The sequence below is a fragment of the Cebidichthys violaceus genome, unplaced genomic scaffold (assembly GCF_023349555.1).
Source record: "Cebidichthys violaceus isolate CVI_PGR_0920_01 unplaced genomic scaffold, fCebVio1.0.p SCAF_16, whole genome shotgun sequence".
In the NCBI taxonomy this organism is placed as follows: Eukaryota; Metazoa; Chordata; class Actinopteri; order Perciformes; family Stichaeidae; genus Cebidichthys; species Cebidichthys violaceus.
The window spans coordinates 4,609,977-4,627,619 of NW_027176329.1; the positions used below are offsets into that span (position 1 = coordinate 4,609,977).

Sequence of the window (17,643 nt, forward strand, 5' to 3'; positions counted from 1 at the left end):
TGTTGAATTTTTAAGCTTTTACGTGTCTTACAAAAGGCGGTTGCTAACACGTGCGATGCTAACTTCCTGTATGGCCAACAAAATTAGGTCATCCCTGCAGAACTCTATGGCTTGATGCGTTTTAATAGGAATATTTGAGTATTGGCCACTCAGAATCCAAATAACTGTAGCGTTGATCAGTGAGGAACTGGAAGTCGATAAACTTACCATCACACTTTGATTTGTTTGTCCTTTTTATTTTTATATATAGTCCAAGTAATTGCTCTGCAGCGATTTTTGTTGATTGCCCCCCACCATTCATCGGGTGAAGTTTCCACTCAAAATAAAATGTTCTTCTTTTTGCAGTTCCGTTTCGGTCAGAGTGGAGGAGATAAGGGTCCTTCCGTTTCTGCACAGGAAGCCCAGGCAGCAGCCATCTTGTCTCAGGCCAGGGTCAGTCATCACTTTCACTTCCACCATGTGGTTCATTTGCCTCAAGGATCAGAACATCAGTCTTTCTTTGCTACTTGTGTAAAATAAAAATACTCTTACTGAAGTCAGTACTAGAACACAGAACAAATTATAATACACAACAACAACAAAACACACATAACACAAACGCAGTAGAGAAAACCTAGTGGCAGCAAATTTCAGACTTCATTAAAACCTAATTTACTTCAAGATTTAGCTGATGTTTTCATCCAGAGAGATTTATAATGAGTGTGACGGGAGATTTTCCATTTCTTCATACATCACCATCATTACAGGCAGCCATGTTTCTCCATGATCATTGATTCTGAGATATTTTTGTCTGCAGATGGCTCTGAAAGGACCTCCTGGACCAATGGGCTTTACTGGGCGCCCCGGACCCCTGGTATGTTTACTGTCATTTGGACCCTTACCTGTTCATAGCAAGAGTTTGTTGTTGTCATTGCTAACCGCCAATTTCACAATCTAGCTGATTGTACACAACACAAAAAAATGTTTTACCTATTTCTCATAATATGTCACTTATAAGCTTTTTTGTTAAGTCTCTTAACTGCAAAAACTTTAATTTTTCCTTTTCTCATTATTAAGGGGCAAATATGAATTATGATGTTTTGGTGATGATGATGATGATGATGATGATGATGATGATGATAATGATGATGTTTGTGTATGTTTTAGGGAAATCCAGGTAGTAATGGTCTGAAGGGAGAGGGTGGAGACCCCGGTCCTCAGGTAAAAACACAGAATCAAACTCTGACCTCACACCAAATTCAAATAATTGAATTCATGTCAAATCATGTAATTAGCCTTTCCTTCAGTAGGGCATTGTCTATGGTATTACTGAATGTATAATATATAGTAGGAAGTATACTCAGCTCAGATCTATGACAAAAATGTATCACAGACACATAATTATTGGTTAATTTTTCAGGGCTCCAGGGGACCCCAGGGTACGATGGGTCCTCCAGGCAAATCAGGAAGAAGAGTGAGTATGAAAAATGTCTTGCGTTGTCTTTGCCAAGCATGCCCTGTCAAAAACAAAACATGGGTATTTGGCAAAGTGGGACAACTGTGTCTCATGTAGAGTCTTCTAAAAGACGTTCCTCCTCTGCTTGTCTCCTAACAGGGCCGTGCCGGAGCTGATGGTGCCAGGGGAATGCCAGGAGAGTCTGGAACCAAGGTAACCTCTCTCTGGTGCCATTCCTTTATGGACATCATCAGCATGATCTCTGTTGGCTCGTGTGCCAATTTATACAGACAATAACTGTGATGTGGACACAAAATTAAACCTGTACCAATATTGTGAAATGATAAATGTACAACCTGGTATGCCAGCTTTTACTTGGTCTGGCTGGGACAAAAAAGTCCACTTCAGCATCTTAGGCTTTCTCTGGTGTCCCAAAACTGCACAAAGCTATGTGCATTAAACTCTGTATTAATGCGTCAACTCCACATGTGATGCAGTCCTTCATCTACTACAATGCAGTGATAATACCTTCCATGTCTGTTTGTCTCTCTCAGGGTGACCGTGGATTTGATGGCCTTCCTGGTTTACCCGGAGACAAAGGACACAGGGTGAGTCTAAAATAAAAATTACAATCAAAATGCCACATACACTTTTTATTATTATAAGTACTCAGTAGATGATTTAAAGGGGAGATGACTCTCTACATACCCCGACTGAGAGAGAGAGAGAGAGAGAGAGAGAGAGAGAGGCACAGGGGTTGTTTAGTTGAATGTGTTAGTCTAGTCTGTCTGACTCATTGATCCTCCATCTGACTGAAGTTTGTGCAAGTTTACAATCTATGGCCCAGACCACAGCTCTGAAATATCAGTAGCCTAACTGAGCTGTGTATTGATAAGTCCATGGTGCTGCAGACAATCATGACTTTTGTAACAAACTGAGCAATCACCACGGAGATAATGAAATTGATGCACTCCTGAAACTCTCTCATAAAGGCAGTCTAGTGTTGTACTTTAGTCAGAGCCTCCTTTCCGGAGAGGTTGGAAGGAGATATACATTTCTAAACTACATAAAAATTTGTGGAGCTAACATTAGCAATTTAACAAGTGTTAGCATGACTATGCTACGCTGGCTACTGAAGGTATACTGGATGTCTACACATGCTGCTTTAATGGTTATAACAGTGAATAAAGATCTACCCGGCTTTACAGGAACAGTGTTGTTCTTTAACATCATGGTCTTCTGTCTCCATCTCCAGCTGATGTGGTCGTTCACTTTTACACTGTGATCTGTAGCTTTAGCTTCTAGCTTGATCTTTCTAACCTGATTTTGCTGCAGGATCAGTTTGACATCCTGTACATACTTCTTAAATGTAAATTGTAGACCCTTCTGTCTGCTTCTCTCTGAAATCGATTTAGCGTTTTTCAAAAGATTAGATCATATTTATTCAGGGAAGTTAGTGACAGTGTGGGCTCCATAGTAACGTAGCTCTTGACGGAGTAGCAGGGCCCCTGAGCACCGCCCTTCCTGACAGTATTTTCTGATAATACTGGTAGTAGTGATAATACTGGTAGTAGTGATAATACTGGTAGTAGTGATAATAGTGGTAGTAGTAGTAGTAGTAGTAGTAGTAGTAATAACAGTGTCAGTCGTAAACAAAAAAGAGATTGTTCTTTAATATGCATAAGAACTGTAATACATGAATATCTGTAAGCCGTGCTAAATCATTTAGTGATTCCTTCACTCTTTCACTCCTCAGGGTGACTCAGGACCGTTGGGACCCCTAGGATCTCAAGGGGAGGACGGAGAGAGGGTACGAAGATATGAGAAAAGAATTTGATATTACTCCAGGCACTACTCAAATCATCTTGTCATTGTGTCACTCCATAACGGTTCATAATCAGCATCTTTCCATCCTTGGCATGTTGTTTCTGTGTGTGTTTCCAGGGAGACGATGGAGAAGTTGGACCCCGGGGTCTCCCAGGTGAACCAGTGAGTGTTTCCATGATTCCAATCTGATTTTCAATCTTTCCCTCATGTCTGTCTTTGTTATGAACAGCATCCCAAAATACAACCCTGTGTATCTATTTGAAGCCCTACTGTTACCTTCACACCTGTTATTTCTCACCATTGTAATAACACCTGACATAGTCGGGGTTCTTCACTGTAATCATGTGATGGAGAAGATACAGCCAACTGCTGTCAGGACCACGTGTGTACAGTGTGATGGTTTCTACACATAAATGACCATGTGCTGTCAATAGGTTGGATAGCATAGAGATAGATGTCTGGATGTAAACTCCTTTCAGCTTCATTGATAACATCAATACAATGAATCAGCAAGAATTAATAAACAACAAATCATAACAGAGTCGACATTTAAAATGTAACAAAGTTATAAAATAAGTTACTTTTTTTTTGCATGAATAATCCTTTATTTACAGACACCCAGTGGTCATTTTATTGGGTGAACCTGTACAATCTAATGCAAACTAATACAACAGCTATTTTACCTTTTTAAAGTTGTAGAATGTTCTGTTTTTGTTTACATTGTCCGAAATGTAAATTAAATGACATATGTATTACAGAGGTCATAGTTAAAGCTGCTGTTGCGCTGGACTTCTTTTCCTCTTCCAATAAAAAAAAAAAGACATTCCTGAGCCCGAGGCTCTAAAGTCAACAAGTATCGCTGTTTATCATATATAAATATGATATATAAATCATTTACTTTAAAAAATATATGTATACGGTTTAGATGTATCTTATTATGTTGAGGCCAATTATATATTTTAAAATGACTTTCCTCCAGACATTTGAACCATTTGCACTTATTTGTATGGCACAGCTGTTAGAAATTGATTAAATTTAAATTCGGAATAAAGTGGCATCATTAAAATGTTTAAAACATTTTTTTTTAAATAGCCACTATTGGAACCAGTACATATAGTTTGTTAAAAATATTTATCAATAAACAGTAACAATTATTGCCGAATAATAATCAGTGTGCTCCTCCATATTCATCTGTCACTTTGTCCTGATGCTAATGTTGCTGATGTAGCTGTTGTTGACCTTTGACCTCCCATTAATATTCATCTACATTATGATTTATTCTACAATCCATTCATGAGGTTGTTTAAATCTGTCATTTACAACCGTGAGTACTGACTGATCTTGGCTTGTGTGTGTGTGTGTGTGTGTGTGTGTGTGTGTGTGTGTGTGTGTGTGTGTGTGTTTCTAGGGACCTCGTGGTTTGCTCGGACCCAAAGGTCCTCCTGGAATCTCTGGACCTCCTGTGAGTAGTAACAATTTCAAACCGCATTGTGCTGCTGTTATTTTAGCTGCATTGTTTTGTCCCGCTGTGGTCCCACAGCACCTCCTGAAACCACACTCTGTGACCTGATATAAAGACGGGGATATCCAGTCATATAAAAATGAACATGTAACGGTCCCACACTCACCTCAAAACAATAACAAGACACCCAGGATTTAGGCAGCCAAGTATCCATTTGACACTCATATTTATTTGTCCTAGAGTTGTTTTTGTACACTGGTTGAGGTCTGCTCTTAAAAGAGTACTCCACAGATTTAGCATTGCACTACGGTAACATGTCTGAATCATCGTTTTTTGAAAAGGATCAAAAGCTACGATGCAGCAGACATTTGTCATTTTTATTCCACATATTTCATAAAATGTACAATAAAATATGGTAAACAAACAAACAGATAACATCAACGAGCAGCTAATGTAGCTTTGAGCTGCTATTCACTGTTATTATTAGAAGGAAATGTGTTTGAAATGTTTAGAATTAGACTATTCTGTGAATGGTTGACATACATTTCATTCAGAGTTCCATTCAGACTTTTCTCTGTTCGTCCTCTTTTCTTCTCAGGGTGTACGAGGGAATGACGGGCCTCACGGTCCCAAAGGAAACTTGGTGAGTGTCACTATCTACCATGTCATCATGTAACCTCGTTACATGATGACAGAATCAGCAGATAATTACAGTATCACAAAACTTGCATCTTCCCCGTCTCTCCGTGCTTTGTCATCATGTTATCTTCTTTCTGTCTCTCAGGGTCCCCAAGGAGAGCCAGGACCTCCAGGTCAGCAGGGAACCCCAGGAACTCAGGTGAGAGCATGCCCACAGCATGCCCACTATCACAGACTCGTGATATTAACTTCTTTCACTCAGTCGTCGTGTGCTGAAGAGCAAAGGCGTGCATACACACAAACTAAAAGGAAACAGTCATGTTGACAATGTGTTCATTTTGCAGGGAATGGCAGGACCTCAAGGAGCCCTCGGACCCCCGGGAGAGAAAGTATGAAAACAAAGCGGTTAACTTGTTCAGGGACATATACAACAAAGCACAGTTATACCATAGAATGACTTATTGGTTTTACCGGATAGAGATGTGAATGAGAAAGCAGGACATCCAATATTCCATTGTGTGGAGAGCATTCTGCGTCCTCAATTTGTTTTATTTCTTCTATAGAAAAACAGATAGTGGAGTGACACATAATGCAGGGGTTGAAGGATATTGATGATGTGATAGTTTTATCATTTGTGATATTTATATGTATATCATATCTCATCAGTCAGGATTTTTAGTACATTTTTAGTACATCTCTTGATGATTATTCTTTATCCATGTGTCTCTTTTAGACTTTTAAAGTTATGTTAATTGTGTGCGTTATGGTTATTTGCCTTCTTGCCGATAGTTAGACGAGAAGGTTGATACCACATTCATTAAATTCATTTTTCAATTCATTAAATATGAAGCTACAGCTAGCAGCCGATTAGCTTAGCTTAGCATACAGACTTGGAACAAGGGGAAACAGCTAGCCTGGCTTTGTCTAAAGGTAAAACAAAAGTCCACCGGCCGATAAGTAATAAGTAACTCTGCAGTTACATTGGAATAACGCATCTTTCTCTGTGTGACAGAAAGTGTCTCCGAATTGTCAGCCTGGCAGCTGCACAGTTTTTTTTAGCACAGCTTGCTCTTCTTGTGGTGTTTTATGGCACTAACCGACCTGTTTCAGGTGCAGCACTCTCTGGACTCTCATTCATGACCACATGTCTTCTCCTCCAGGGTCCCACAGGAAAACCGGGTCTGCCAGGAATGCCTGGAGCCGACGGCCCTCCTGTACGTTCACCTCTTCCTTTCTTTCTTCGTTTATATCATTGAAACTGAATTAAGTTAAATCCACCGACGCTGGATACCCTTCCTGAGCTCTCTGTCTTGCCTTCTCAGGGTCACCCAGGAAAGGAGGGGCCTTCTGGCACCAAAGGAAACCAGGTGGGTGTCAATCATACGCACCCCGTCACACCGGGTCCCTTCTCTTCATCTAACAGACTACATTCACCAACATGAGACTCCCAACAGAAGAAACACATTACATGAAAGAGTCTGATTAAAATGCACATTTACAGGAAAGTCTTGTAGTCATAAAAATGACATTCAACGTACTTACTTTAAGGTGTTTATTGTGTTAACTCGTCCTTCTTTCTTTGATCTTCTCAAGGGTCCCAACGGTCCCCAGGGTGCTATCGGCTATCCTGGCCCTCGTGGCATCAAGGTCAGTACAGTTACAGCAAAACGGTCAAATCCCTTTTTGCTTCATGTGCAAATAAAGTGAACCAACACATGGCTTGAATATTCCTTAGCATGTCAGTGTATTGATTATGCAACGTTTTAATTGCAGGGAGGTCAAGGGATCCGTGGACTGAAGGGCCACAAGGGAGAGAAGGTAAGTGATCATCACAGTTTAATACTTCCACTCACTCAAGGAATACCCTTCACTTAAATCACAATTTGTTAGTGTACATTTTTAGCACTTTTGTCTAAAATGATCTGAGTTCAAATCAGTAACAGGTTTATATAATATTTTACTGAATATGTTCTGTCTGTTTTCTGTTTTCTTGCGTTTCTAGGGAGAAGATGGTTTCCCTGGAATTAAGGGAGATTTTGGTGTCAAGGGAGAGAGGGTAAGATAGATTGCTGGAGTAACTGGTTGGTTTATCAGTTGATTAATAGAATGATTGATGAAGGATTGATTGATTGACTTATTCCTTGTCACTTTGTATCTTTGCCATATAGTTTTGCTTTGTCTCTTGCTGACAGGGTGAGCTTGGAGTATCAGGGCCCAGAGGAGAGGACGGTCCAGAGGGGCCAAAGGGTCGCGTCGGACCCCCCGGTGAGCTCGGACCACTTGGACTGGTTGGAGAGAAGGTACAACCGGTTCAATCAAGACACGATTGCATTTAGTCCTGTGAGATCGGTTACTGATAATTTAAGGAGCATCATTTCCTGCTTAATGTATTATTCACTGAAAGTGAACTGGATTCTAGGTTTTTGTTTTGCAAATGCTGATATTTCCCCTCAGATGTCCCCATTTTCTTAAATAATAGGGTGAGGCCTCCTCTTTGACGAGACATTAGGCAGAACTATCACTGTGCTGTGCTGCTCTCTTGTGGTTGTATGTGTATATTTGAATGAAACATGCATGCATTTCATTTCCACCTAAGTGTTTTCTTTTTTACGTTAGTTGCTGCGACTAAACTTTTTACATTTATCTTTTTTGTTAATATGACTGCAGCACACCTGGGCACAAAATCAGCTAATTCTCATTCACTCTTCATATTCTGACACATATTTCTGAATTCGAGCAAATTGTCATTGTTGTGTAGCAGGTTGGTAATATTTAAACACAATTACAGATGTTGTGACGCACCCAAGTTAACGATCCGGATTAATGGGGTCATCATGTGATTTCAGGGTAAACTTGGTGTACCTGGACTTCCTGGATATCCCGGAAGACAAGGACCCAAGGTAGGAGAAACACACATATGTCCTCTCTGACTCAATTCTTTGTCCCGGTGCTGATGCTGAGATTTCTTTTTTAGGGATCTCTTGGATTCCCAGGATTCCCCGGCTCAAACGGCGAGAAGGGAACGAGGGTAAGTCAACGGTTCTGTGGAAGGTCTTTCTTCTCTAGTCAGCCTTTCTGCTTTTTAAAGCTTTTAGTTGTCAGGTGTTTAAGTGATACTGACCGTGTCAAATGATGTAGCTGATTCATTATCTCTTCACAGATACCCTGGACTGATCAATCCTGTAGATTGAGTTATATATCAGTAATGCACATGTTTTTGTTTGTTTGTTTTTTTCAGGGTCTTGGTGGCAAATCAGGGCCAAGAGGACAAAGAGGACCAACGGTACCGCTTCACATTTATTTATTCATTCGTTCTTTCAGTCAGTGTGTACAAGCTATTCTGCTCCAAGGATGATTGTCTTTGATCTTATTCCACTCAAGCTGTTGAGCACAGACGGACAAAAACTGTTACTTTTGTCTGCTAGTGGTATAAAAGAGTAACTTAAAACCTTTGCAGAGTTTCACTGCCCTCTCTGGCTGGAAGTTTCAAGCCAGTGTGAAGTTAAAAAAAGACCTTCAGGGAGTTATTCTTTAAGCACCGGTGTGATTGCAGTTTCTCCTCAATCGCTTTGGCTCAATTATTGAAACAGTCTTAACATTCTCTGAACTGTAAGTGCAATGTTCACAACGGTGTCATGGGACAGCACAACTCTATTGCATGTCTGCAAAAGGTAGTAACTCACCGAAACATTTCATTCACGCTTCAAAACCTAGTTATTAAGTCAGTAAAATTGGCACCAAAATGAAAAGCTCTGGTGTCATTATGTAGGCCATACTGGTCAAAATGTTTGCATATTCTTTCACCTGGCAGTCAACCATGAACATTATTCTAAAGTACAAATCTCTGTTTTATTTTGCTATTAGTTGACACTGACTGACTCCAACTGTACTATACAAGTTATAGCAATACTGAGCTTCAATAAAAGTTATTACTGTACAATACTGTTGTACACAGAAAAAAAGGATATGAATATTTGCATGTATACAGTACATTTACTTGTGTAGTCATATACAATCAACCGAACATTTGTCACAAAATGACATGCATGCCAACAAACAGTTTTGATCAGCTCTACATATGCAATTGGTTATAAAGTCCTAAGAGTCCTAAAGCCCAGAAATGAGTCAGTGCGTCTGTATTTTCGGTTTCCTCGTCTCAAACTTTTTAATGGGTTTTTGGTTAGATGCCTGAAATAAGGTCTGCGGTTAACACAAGCTGAAGAGATTTTAACGTTTTGTAAAACGCGTAAGTATCATAAACATCTGTTTGCCAATGAGCTTATTTTCTGCAAAAATCCCATTAGCTTCTGAGACGCTAACTCAGAAAAAAGATGTCGTCCCTGCAGCACTCTGTCGTGCAAATGAGACAATTGCTCTTACTCTTTTGCACACTTTTCAAACATGCACCATTGGCTTGAATGAATAAGATATTCAAATGTGTTGTGAACAACAAACTAATGATTGAGAGATTTGAATTCCTGTTCAAGAATTGAGCCAAAGCAAATGAGAAAATCAGTCATTTAAAACTGACAAACATCAAGGTGATCGTAGAGAGAATCACTTCTGAATCATTTTGACTAATTCTGCTTACTGTTTGTACTCATCAGGGCCCCAGAGGGCAGAGAGGACCGAGGGGCACGACTGGGAAATCCGGAGCAAAGGTTTGTCTACGCAGTGGATTTATCCAGATTTTACTCACATATGTGCTATGTGAGATACATTATGGTGATGATTATTGGTATCTATATTTAGATGTATTTATTTAATTACTCATAACAATCTCATAATTTTAATTTGAAACCAAGCAGTTTAAATAAAGACATGCAAAAGGTTTGTCTTTAGCAAATTTCTTCACATTGTTGCCTCAAAATGACCTGGCTCTTAATCGGAGTGAAGTCCATTTCTAGAAGCAAAAGACATTAAAGAACAATAGTTTGTGATCCAAAACCTCATTTGTTGTTTACTGTACTGTTGTTTTGTTGCCTTTTAGGGAACTTCAGGAAGTGATGGCCCTCCTGGTCCTCTTGGAGAGAGGGTGAGCGCTTCATTTATGTCGGGCTGTGTCGCACTTTGCTTACATTCAAATCTGTGCTGCGATTTTTGTAAGACACTGAATGGCTCGATTGGGAATTGTTACATGTTGTACTTATAACATATGTTGTTGTCTCACCAGGGATTGCCCGGACCTCAGGGAGCCAATGGTTTCCCTGGACCAAAGGGACCTCCTGTAAGAAAATGTTTTGATACCAGTTTTATTATACCAGAGTGTAGATACTGTATAGTCAGGGTGGTATCTCTTGGCTGTGTATAAGAGAATTGAAGTACATTCCTACAGCATGGTCTTTGGTTTGATGTTCCCTATTGTAGCTCTCATAAGGTGGAGATTTAATTGATATGATGGTTGATTGATCCTACAGGGACCACCAGGAAAGGACGGGCTGCCTGGACACCCTGGGCAGAGAGGAGAAGTTGTAAGTTGTATTTTTTTACTACACTTTGTCTATTTGAGTCTGTAGATTTCTCCTAAAATCACCAAAAGTTAACATTAGATAATGCCTTATTTGCATATTTAAACATAACATTTCGGAAAACTTATAATACAAAAGATAATTGTCTTAATGCAAGTAAGCAACTGGTGCAGTGTCTCCACCTGTTTAAACTGATGACTTTAAGACTTTTACAGTCACTCAAAAATATACCCGATGAGGATTTGTCGTAAATGTCGTGAATGAATAAATGAACTAGCATTAAGCGAGACAACAGGTTTTTCTCATTTTTATTCATAGATGCAGTCACACTGCTTCAGATATTTTCAGATAATTTCTTATACTTTAGGAAAAAAAGAGACATCTGTTTTTTTATCTAAATTAACTCCAAAGATCACTGTACCGATCCAGCTTTCTTTAGATATCAATGTTCTTGTAGATTGTTTTGCTAACTGAACTTCTCTCCTCCAGGGTTTCCAAGGTAAGATGGGTCCACCTGGACCTCCTGGAGTCGTTGGACCTCAGGTGAGTTTTTCCGATCATGGTGCAGACTTTTCTCTTTACTGATACAGCAGACCGCATCAGTTTCCATAACAACACAACGTGTCCTCTTTTCTCCCAACATCTTCTTCCTCTGTGGCCTCTCCATCTCCATCCTCTCAGGGTCCATCAGGAGAGACCGGCCCAATGGGCGAGCGTGGCCACCCTGGACCCCCAGGTCCACCTGGAGAGCAGGGACTTTCTGGTCCCTCAGGGAAGGAGGGCACCAAGGGAGACCCTGGACCCTCCGGAGGCCCCGGTAAAGATGGGCCACCGGGACTGAGAGGCTTCCCTGGGGAGAGAGGACTACCTGGAACCCCTGTAAGTATGACCAAGACAAATACTGCGTATAGATCGTCATTCTTATATCGATCACTTTATAGCAGTAGATTGACCTGGTGAAAGATCACTGATTAATCCTTTCTTGTCTTTTCTTGCAGGGAGGTGGAGGACTGAAGGGAAGTGAAGGACCTGCCGGACCTCCTGGACCCGCTGTACGTTTCAAACCAAAACCAAAACCTTAACTCCAACTTATTTAATAAAAAAATACAGTACTTTAAGAATAAAGTATTCACTCAATGACTACCTGCTGTAATCAGTACTGTCTTTGTGATGTTGAACCTCTCTAGGGGTCTCCTGGTGAGAGGGGGCTAGCTGGTACTGCTGGACCTGTTGGACCTCCTGGCAGACCAGGCCCTCAGGGGCCTCCTGGATCATCTGGAGAGAAGGGAGTTCCTGTGAGTATTCTGGAAATGTTTATCTAATGTGTATTTGACTCGTCATTTTGAATTTAACTGAGATTTAACTATTGATTCTCCTCTTTGTTCTTTTTCTCCTGCTAAGGGTGAGAAAGGTCCTATCGGCCCGGCCGGTCGTGATGGAGTGCAGGGTCCCGTGGGTCTACCTGGCCCTGCAGGATCACCTGGAATACCCGGAGAGGATGGAGACAAGGCCAGTAACTCTTCATACGAACATGTCCTTTTAAAAAACACCTTAGTTACCTTATTGTTCCCCCCTGATCATTCATTTCAGGGCTTTGTCTACGTTGTTTCTTTGCTGTAACGTGATGTTTCTTGCTCGGTGCAGGGTGAGGTTGGAGAGCATGGGCAGAAGGGCGCCAAGGGAGGAAAAGGAGAGCATGTGAGTGACGCTGACGTGCATCGAGCCCGAAAGATTTCTCTGTGAACGAAAATGATCAGGATCTAATTTGTGAAACTGAAATCGTTTCTCTGTTTATCGTATCACTGCTGTTTTGCTCATTGTGTGTGTGTGTGTGTGTGTGTGTGTGTGTGTGTGTGTGTGTGTGTGTGTGTGTGTGTGTGTGTGCTTGTTTTTTGTTGGTTGGTAGGGTCCTCCTGGTCCACCCGGGCCAATGGGTCCTGTCGGTCAGCCTGGTCCTGCTGTAAGTACAAACTTTAAATCTTTGAAGACAAAATCAGACAGTGTGCAGTTCCACTTGCTGCACTTGTTCCTGATTGTATGAACTTGCAGTTGGCTGCATTTGGTGCCAGATGAGTTTGTAGCTGACTCTCCTTATTTGTTAAGACATAGTGGGTGACACTGCTCATGCTACAAACTCAGTTCTTTATTCCAAACCCATTAGGATATAAAATACATAAGAAAGAAAGCTGTATGTTGTATCATACAGGATACATAGGATTGAGGATAAAGGGTTTAGCTGAATGGGAAGAAACTGTATAAACACGACACCGATCACTACTGAACATTCAACCGCTATCATGCTCTTCTTCTTCTGTGGTGCAGGGTGCTGATGGAGAGCTTGGACCAAGGGGCCAGCAGGGGCCATTTGGAGCTAAAGGTGACGAAGGAACCAGAGGATTCCCAGGAGCCCCAGGACCCATCGGATTGCAGGTAAATAAAAGCCACAATGCTCACTTCAGAGGAAGTGTCACTCGAATCGTCATTTTAGACTTTTATGTAAATATTTAGAGGAAGTTCGAGCTATTTTCTTGTGCTAAGTTGCTCAGCTTAACTAAACTTTCATCTCTGCTCTGCAGGGATTGCCAGGACCACCAGGTGAGAAGGGAGAGACAGGAGATGTCGGACCTCTGGTGAGTCTCAAAAATACATGATATCAGTCGTAGTGACTCAGTGACTTATTTCATCCCAATAAAATCATAAAAGATGATTAAAGCGTGAGCCTCTTTGTGTTTCCAGGGTCCTCCAGGTCCCCCAGGACCCCGTGGCCCCGCTGGACCCAGCGGTGCTGACGTGAGTGATCACAGCTCTTTTTTGTACTTTTGCAACACTGACTGTCAGTGGTAGCATGTTAACCACCACTCTGCCATGGTTGGTTAGTTAAACAGACTCTGCAAAATGATTCTCTAAAGTTTCTTAAAATCATGATCTAACAAGTTATTGTTGGGTAGGTAATTAAAAAGGCGAAGTAGCTCTTCTTTTTGCTGATAATAACCAATTTGATGTGAATTATTTAATCGTTTTGTTTCACATTTTTGTGTGTGTTTTTCAGGGTCCTCAAGGTCCTCCTGGTGGTTTGGGTAATCCTGGATCTATTGGAGAGAAGGTGCAGAGATACATACATTTTCTTTTGCTAACATCAAAGCACTTTTTCCATATGAGTTTGATGGCGTCCGCAGAAATAAAGACTTCCTGAAACTAGAAGAAATGCTGTTTGCTCCACAGGGAGAGCCTGGTGAGGGCGGACCACCTGGAATCGTAGGGGAGCCAGGAAAGAAGGTGAGTGGCTGAGTGACTGGCCCTGACGAACCCTTTACTGATTGGTTAATGGCCTCCATGAGTTAACGAAGAGTCCTGTGCTCCTGTTGGCAGGGTCCTCGTGGAGAGCGCGGAGAGAAGGGCGAAGCCGGACAACCTGGAACTGCTGGACTTGCTGGAGGACGAGGAGGACCTGGAGATGACGGACCCAAAGGAAACCCTGTACGACACCCACAATGAAATGCACACAAACAAACACACACAACTACATATACACACAGATCAATGAACTTAGACTCCTCTGCAGAAGGAACAAGTGATTTTATCTCTAAATTCTTCTTCCTCCTGATTGTATTGCCATAAATTTTGAGTTTTGTTTTTGTCTCTAACTTCAGGGTCCTGTTGGTTTCCCTGGTGATCCTGGTCCCCCTGGTGAGGTTGGACCCAGAGTGAGTACCCTTTTTTGAAAAATCCATGTCAGCATCTTACATTGCTGGAACTGATACATTGCCCACTGTGTAGGACTGGACAATGTATCGATGTTATACTGATATTGTGATATGAGACATATGATCTTAGATTTTGGATATCACAATAAGGCATAAGTGTTGTCTTTTCCTGGTTTTAAAGGCTGCATTACATTTGCTTTCAGGGTCAAGATGGCGCCAAGGGAGAGAGAGGAGAAGATGGTGAATCAGGAGAATCTGTAAGTCAACAATGCAGATATGTGAGTGACGTCAAAATGTGTTTCAGTGTTCTCAACCTGCTCTTTCTGGCTCCTACTGCAGGGCTCCCCCGGACCTTCTGGTGAGAACGGACCTCCCGGCCCACTAGGAAAGAGGGTAAGGTCTCCATCCTCAGTGGATTAAGAAAAGGAAAATAAAATCTTTAGGAGCAGGCGGCATCCTCCGGTTTTATTTTATTCCATTTTGTTTCATTCTCACCTGAAAACATTTTTATTTATGAAGCTTCGGAGTAGACTACAGTTCTGAAAAGTGAAGCCAATGCAGAAGTGCCTCAGTCTGGTTGTATAGAAGTCTATGAGAAAATGACTCTACTTCTCTCTTGATGTATTCCCTCAGTAAACATTGTAAACATGAGTTTATGGTCTCAATCTGTAGTTCAAGTCTTCTTCAATACAGCATGATGTGCATTTAGTGTTTTCACTTTGCGAAAGTTAACTATAACATTTTGGTCGCCTAAAAAATGTCTTCATTCTGCATTCGGTTGTACTTAGGTCCACTCTGTCGTTTTTACTTCTGATTGCAAAAAAAACCAAGATGGCAGTGGCCAAAAAGCCCCGCCTGTGATCAGTTTCACGAGGGCCCCTACAGGACAGATGAGTGCGTAGCCATATCCCTGCCAGTAATAATAAAAACTAAAGTTTGCGTCAGTGACCATTGAAGGGTACGTACAATTGTGCTAATATGAAGGAATGTCCCACTCATAAGGCGTATGACATCAAAACATTCATTAAGTGTAGCACTACGTTTGTTGTGTAACGTTTGTCTTGTACCTGTGGTTGTTTTTACACTAGAGACAACTGAAAGACATCTCTGAGCATAAGTATGCAACCAGAGAAGATAAGTACTTTTATAAAGTACAGCAATCTAAAAAGCCTTTTGGTTAAAGGCCTAGAAACCAATAAAAAGAACATTCAAGGTGGAGATCGACTGAAATTACTCTTGAAGAGACAAACTTTTTATACACACCAAATGAAGGCCACAGCTGATTTCTGATTTCAGTCCTTTTTGTTCTCGTTATATTTTCCTTATAGTCCTTTTCTTCCTTCTACACATTTTGTAGAGCCGTCTAGTCGTCATATATTTCACTTGTCACCTGTGAGTTTATTGGCTTCTTGTTCGGGTTCGGGTTACCCAGCTCTATCTTAACAATATAAAGCATTGTCATGTTTACATGATATAGACATCTGATTTAATGCTTTTTACCTTTTTGCCGGAAGAAGACCTCGTTATATGAAACGTTTTATTTTCCAGGGCCCCGCTGGAACAAGAGGACCAGAGGGACGTCAGGGAGAGAAGGGAACTAAGGTGAGTCCAGAGCTTTTTAGAACGTTGTTCAACTCCCTGTCAAAGTTTAAAGGCGTGACAAACTAAAGTGCTATGAATATACCTTTTTGACATGAGATCACTGTCTCACTTCCTGGGGATGATACTTTGCATTAGTGATCGCAGGATAAATGACTAACTCTGCTTTTATTCTGAAAAACATTTGCAACATGTTTTTGATATTTGATTTATTCAACCAAACTTCTCTTCTCTTTTATTCGGCAATTATGATACATAACTTTTACTGATCCGTAATGGATGGAATAACTTTTAAAAACATGTTTAATCATGTTTCTCGTCATCATCATTTACAGGGAGACGCGGGTTCTGTCGGCCCCCCAGGAAAGACCGGCCCCGTCGGCCCCCAGGGTCAACCAGGAAAACCAGGAACAGAAGGCCTCAGAGGACTCCCGGGATCAGTGGTCAGTGAAGATTTTGATGTATTTGTTGATTTGACTACGTGATATTCATGTCTACACTGTTCGTTGGATGGCCACCTGCTAATTGTTTTGCTAACCGTGTTTCAGGGCGAGCAAGGATCTCCAGGACTTGCTGGACAGAAAGGACCACCTGGACCTCTTGTAAGATGACAATGACGTTTTACTTGCATGTGTACATCTACTCTGTAAAATAACTTGTGAAGTTAGTTTTGTTCAAACTGTAGTCTGTACATCCTACTGTCATCTGATTCAATCCTCCTACTTTCCTCTTCCTGTCTCCCATCCTCTCTCTCTCTCTCTCTCTCTCTCTCTCTCTCTCTCTCTCTCTCTCTCTCTCTGCCTCCTCCCCGTCTCCCTCTCCTTTCTCGTCTTCTCCTCCTGCAGGGACCTCCTGGTTTGCCTGGTCTGCGTGGAGACCCCGGTGCTAAGGGAGAGAAGGGACACCCGGGTCTTATCGGTCTCGTTGGGGGCCCAGGAGAGCAGGGAGAGAAGGGAGACAGAGGTTTGCCTGGCCCTCAGGGATCCTCTGGATCAAAAGGAGAGTCTGTAAGTCTGACCTCTTCCACCACCACTCACATTCATTTGAGCCTATGTAAACTATTCTCATGTATGACATGCATCATGTTGCATTACAGGGAATGTATGGAGGCACCGGACCCATCGGCCCTGCTGGTCCTCCTGGTCTGCCTGTGAGTGCCGTTTTATCCCATCATCGCCGTCTCGCTTTTTCATATTCCTCCTGGCTCAGTTCCCAAGATGTTATAAAGTACCATAGTAATGGTCACCATCAATAAACTAAAGCCTCATATCTCTTACAGGGTCCTCAAGGTATCAAGGGAGCTAAGGGCTCTTCTGTGAGTATACTTTAAGAGTGTTTGTACCTAAATGAATGAATGAAATGCATCAGCTTCGATCTGATGCGGTTATGCTTCTTCGATCTTAGGGTGGATCTGGTCCAAAGGGAGAAAAAGGTGTACAAGGACCTCCTGGACCTCCTGTAAGTACTTCACTGGTTTCTAAGTTGCGCTCACTTCGTACACCTCACTGT

At 41.5% G+C, this 17,643-nt stretch overlaps 1 protein-coding gene across 1 annotated transcript in view; it reads left to right on the top strand.

The window, feature by feature from the left end:
* Window positions 1-17,643, top strand: part of col11a2 (collagen, type XI, alpha 2) — a 48,668-nt gene that overhangs the window by 27,187 nt on the left and 3,838 nt on the right. The window contains 48 exon segments of the mRNA XM_068711495.1: window positions 346-432; window positions 797-853; window positions 1,147-1,200; window positions 1,400-1,453; window positions 1,595-1,648; window positions 1,990-2,043; window positions 3,192-3,245; window positions 3,380-3,424; window positions 4,671-4,724; window positions 5,323-5,367; window positions 5,509-5,562; window positions 5,708-5,752; window positions 6,524-6,577; window positions 6,686-6,730; window positions 6,957-7,010; window positions 7,137-7,181; window positions 7,366-7,419; window positions 7,556-7,663; window positions 8,210-8,263; window positions 8,338-8,391; window positions 8,602-8,646; window positions 9,971-10,024; window positions 10,354-10,398; window positions 10,537-10,590; window positions 10,781-10,834; window positions 11,321-11,374; window positions 11,513-11,710; window positions 11,830-11,883; window positions 12,019-12,126; window positions 12,233-12,340; window positions 12,476-12,529; window positions 12,738-12,791; window positions 13,154-13,261; window positions 13,408-13,461; window positions 13,568-13,621; window positions 13,881-13,934; window positions 14,054-14,107; window positions 14,201-14,308; window positions 14,482-14,535; window positions 14,739-14,792; window positions 14,875-14,928; window positions 16,084-16,137; window positions 16,470-16,577; window positions 16,683-16,736; window positions 16,980-17,141; window positions 17,231-17,284; window positions 17,414-17,449; window positions 17,539-17,592. Coding sequence (XP_068567596.1) covers window positions 346-432; window positions 797-853; window positions 1,147-1,200; window positions 1,400-1,453; window positions 1,595-1,648; window positions 1,990-2,043; window positions 3,192-3,245; window positions 3,380-3,424; window positions 4,671-4,724; window positions 5,323-5,367; window positions 5,509-5,562; window positions 5,708-5,752; window positions 6,524-6,577; window positions 6,686-6,730; window positions 6,957-7,010; window positions 7,137-7,181; window positions 7,366-7,419; window positions 7,556-7,663; window positions 8,210-8,263; window positions 8,338-8,391; window positions 8,602-8,646; window positions 9,971-10,024; window positions 10,354-10,398; window positions 10,537-10,590; window positions 10,781-10,834; window positions 11,321-11,374; window positions 11,513-11,710; window positions 11,830-11,883; window positions 12,019-12,126; window positions 12,233-12,340; window positions 12,476-12,529; window positions 12,738-12,791; window positions 13,154-13,261; window positions 13,408-13,461; window positions 13,568-13,621; window positions 13,881-13,934; window positions 14,054-14,107; window positions 14,201-14,308; window positions 14,482-14,535; window positions 14,739-14,792; window positions 14,875-14,928; window positions 16,084-16,137; window positions 16,470-16,577; window positions 16,683-16,736; window positions 16,980-17,141; window positions 17,231-17,284; window positions 17,414-17,449; window positions 17,539-17,592 — 3,123 coding nt within the window.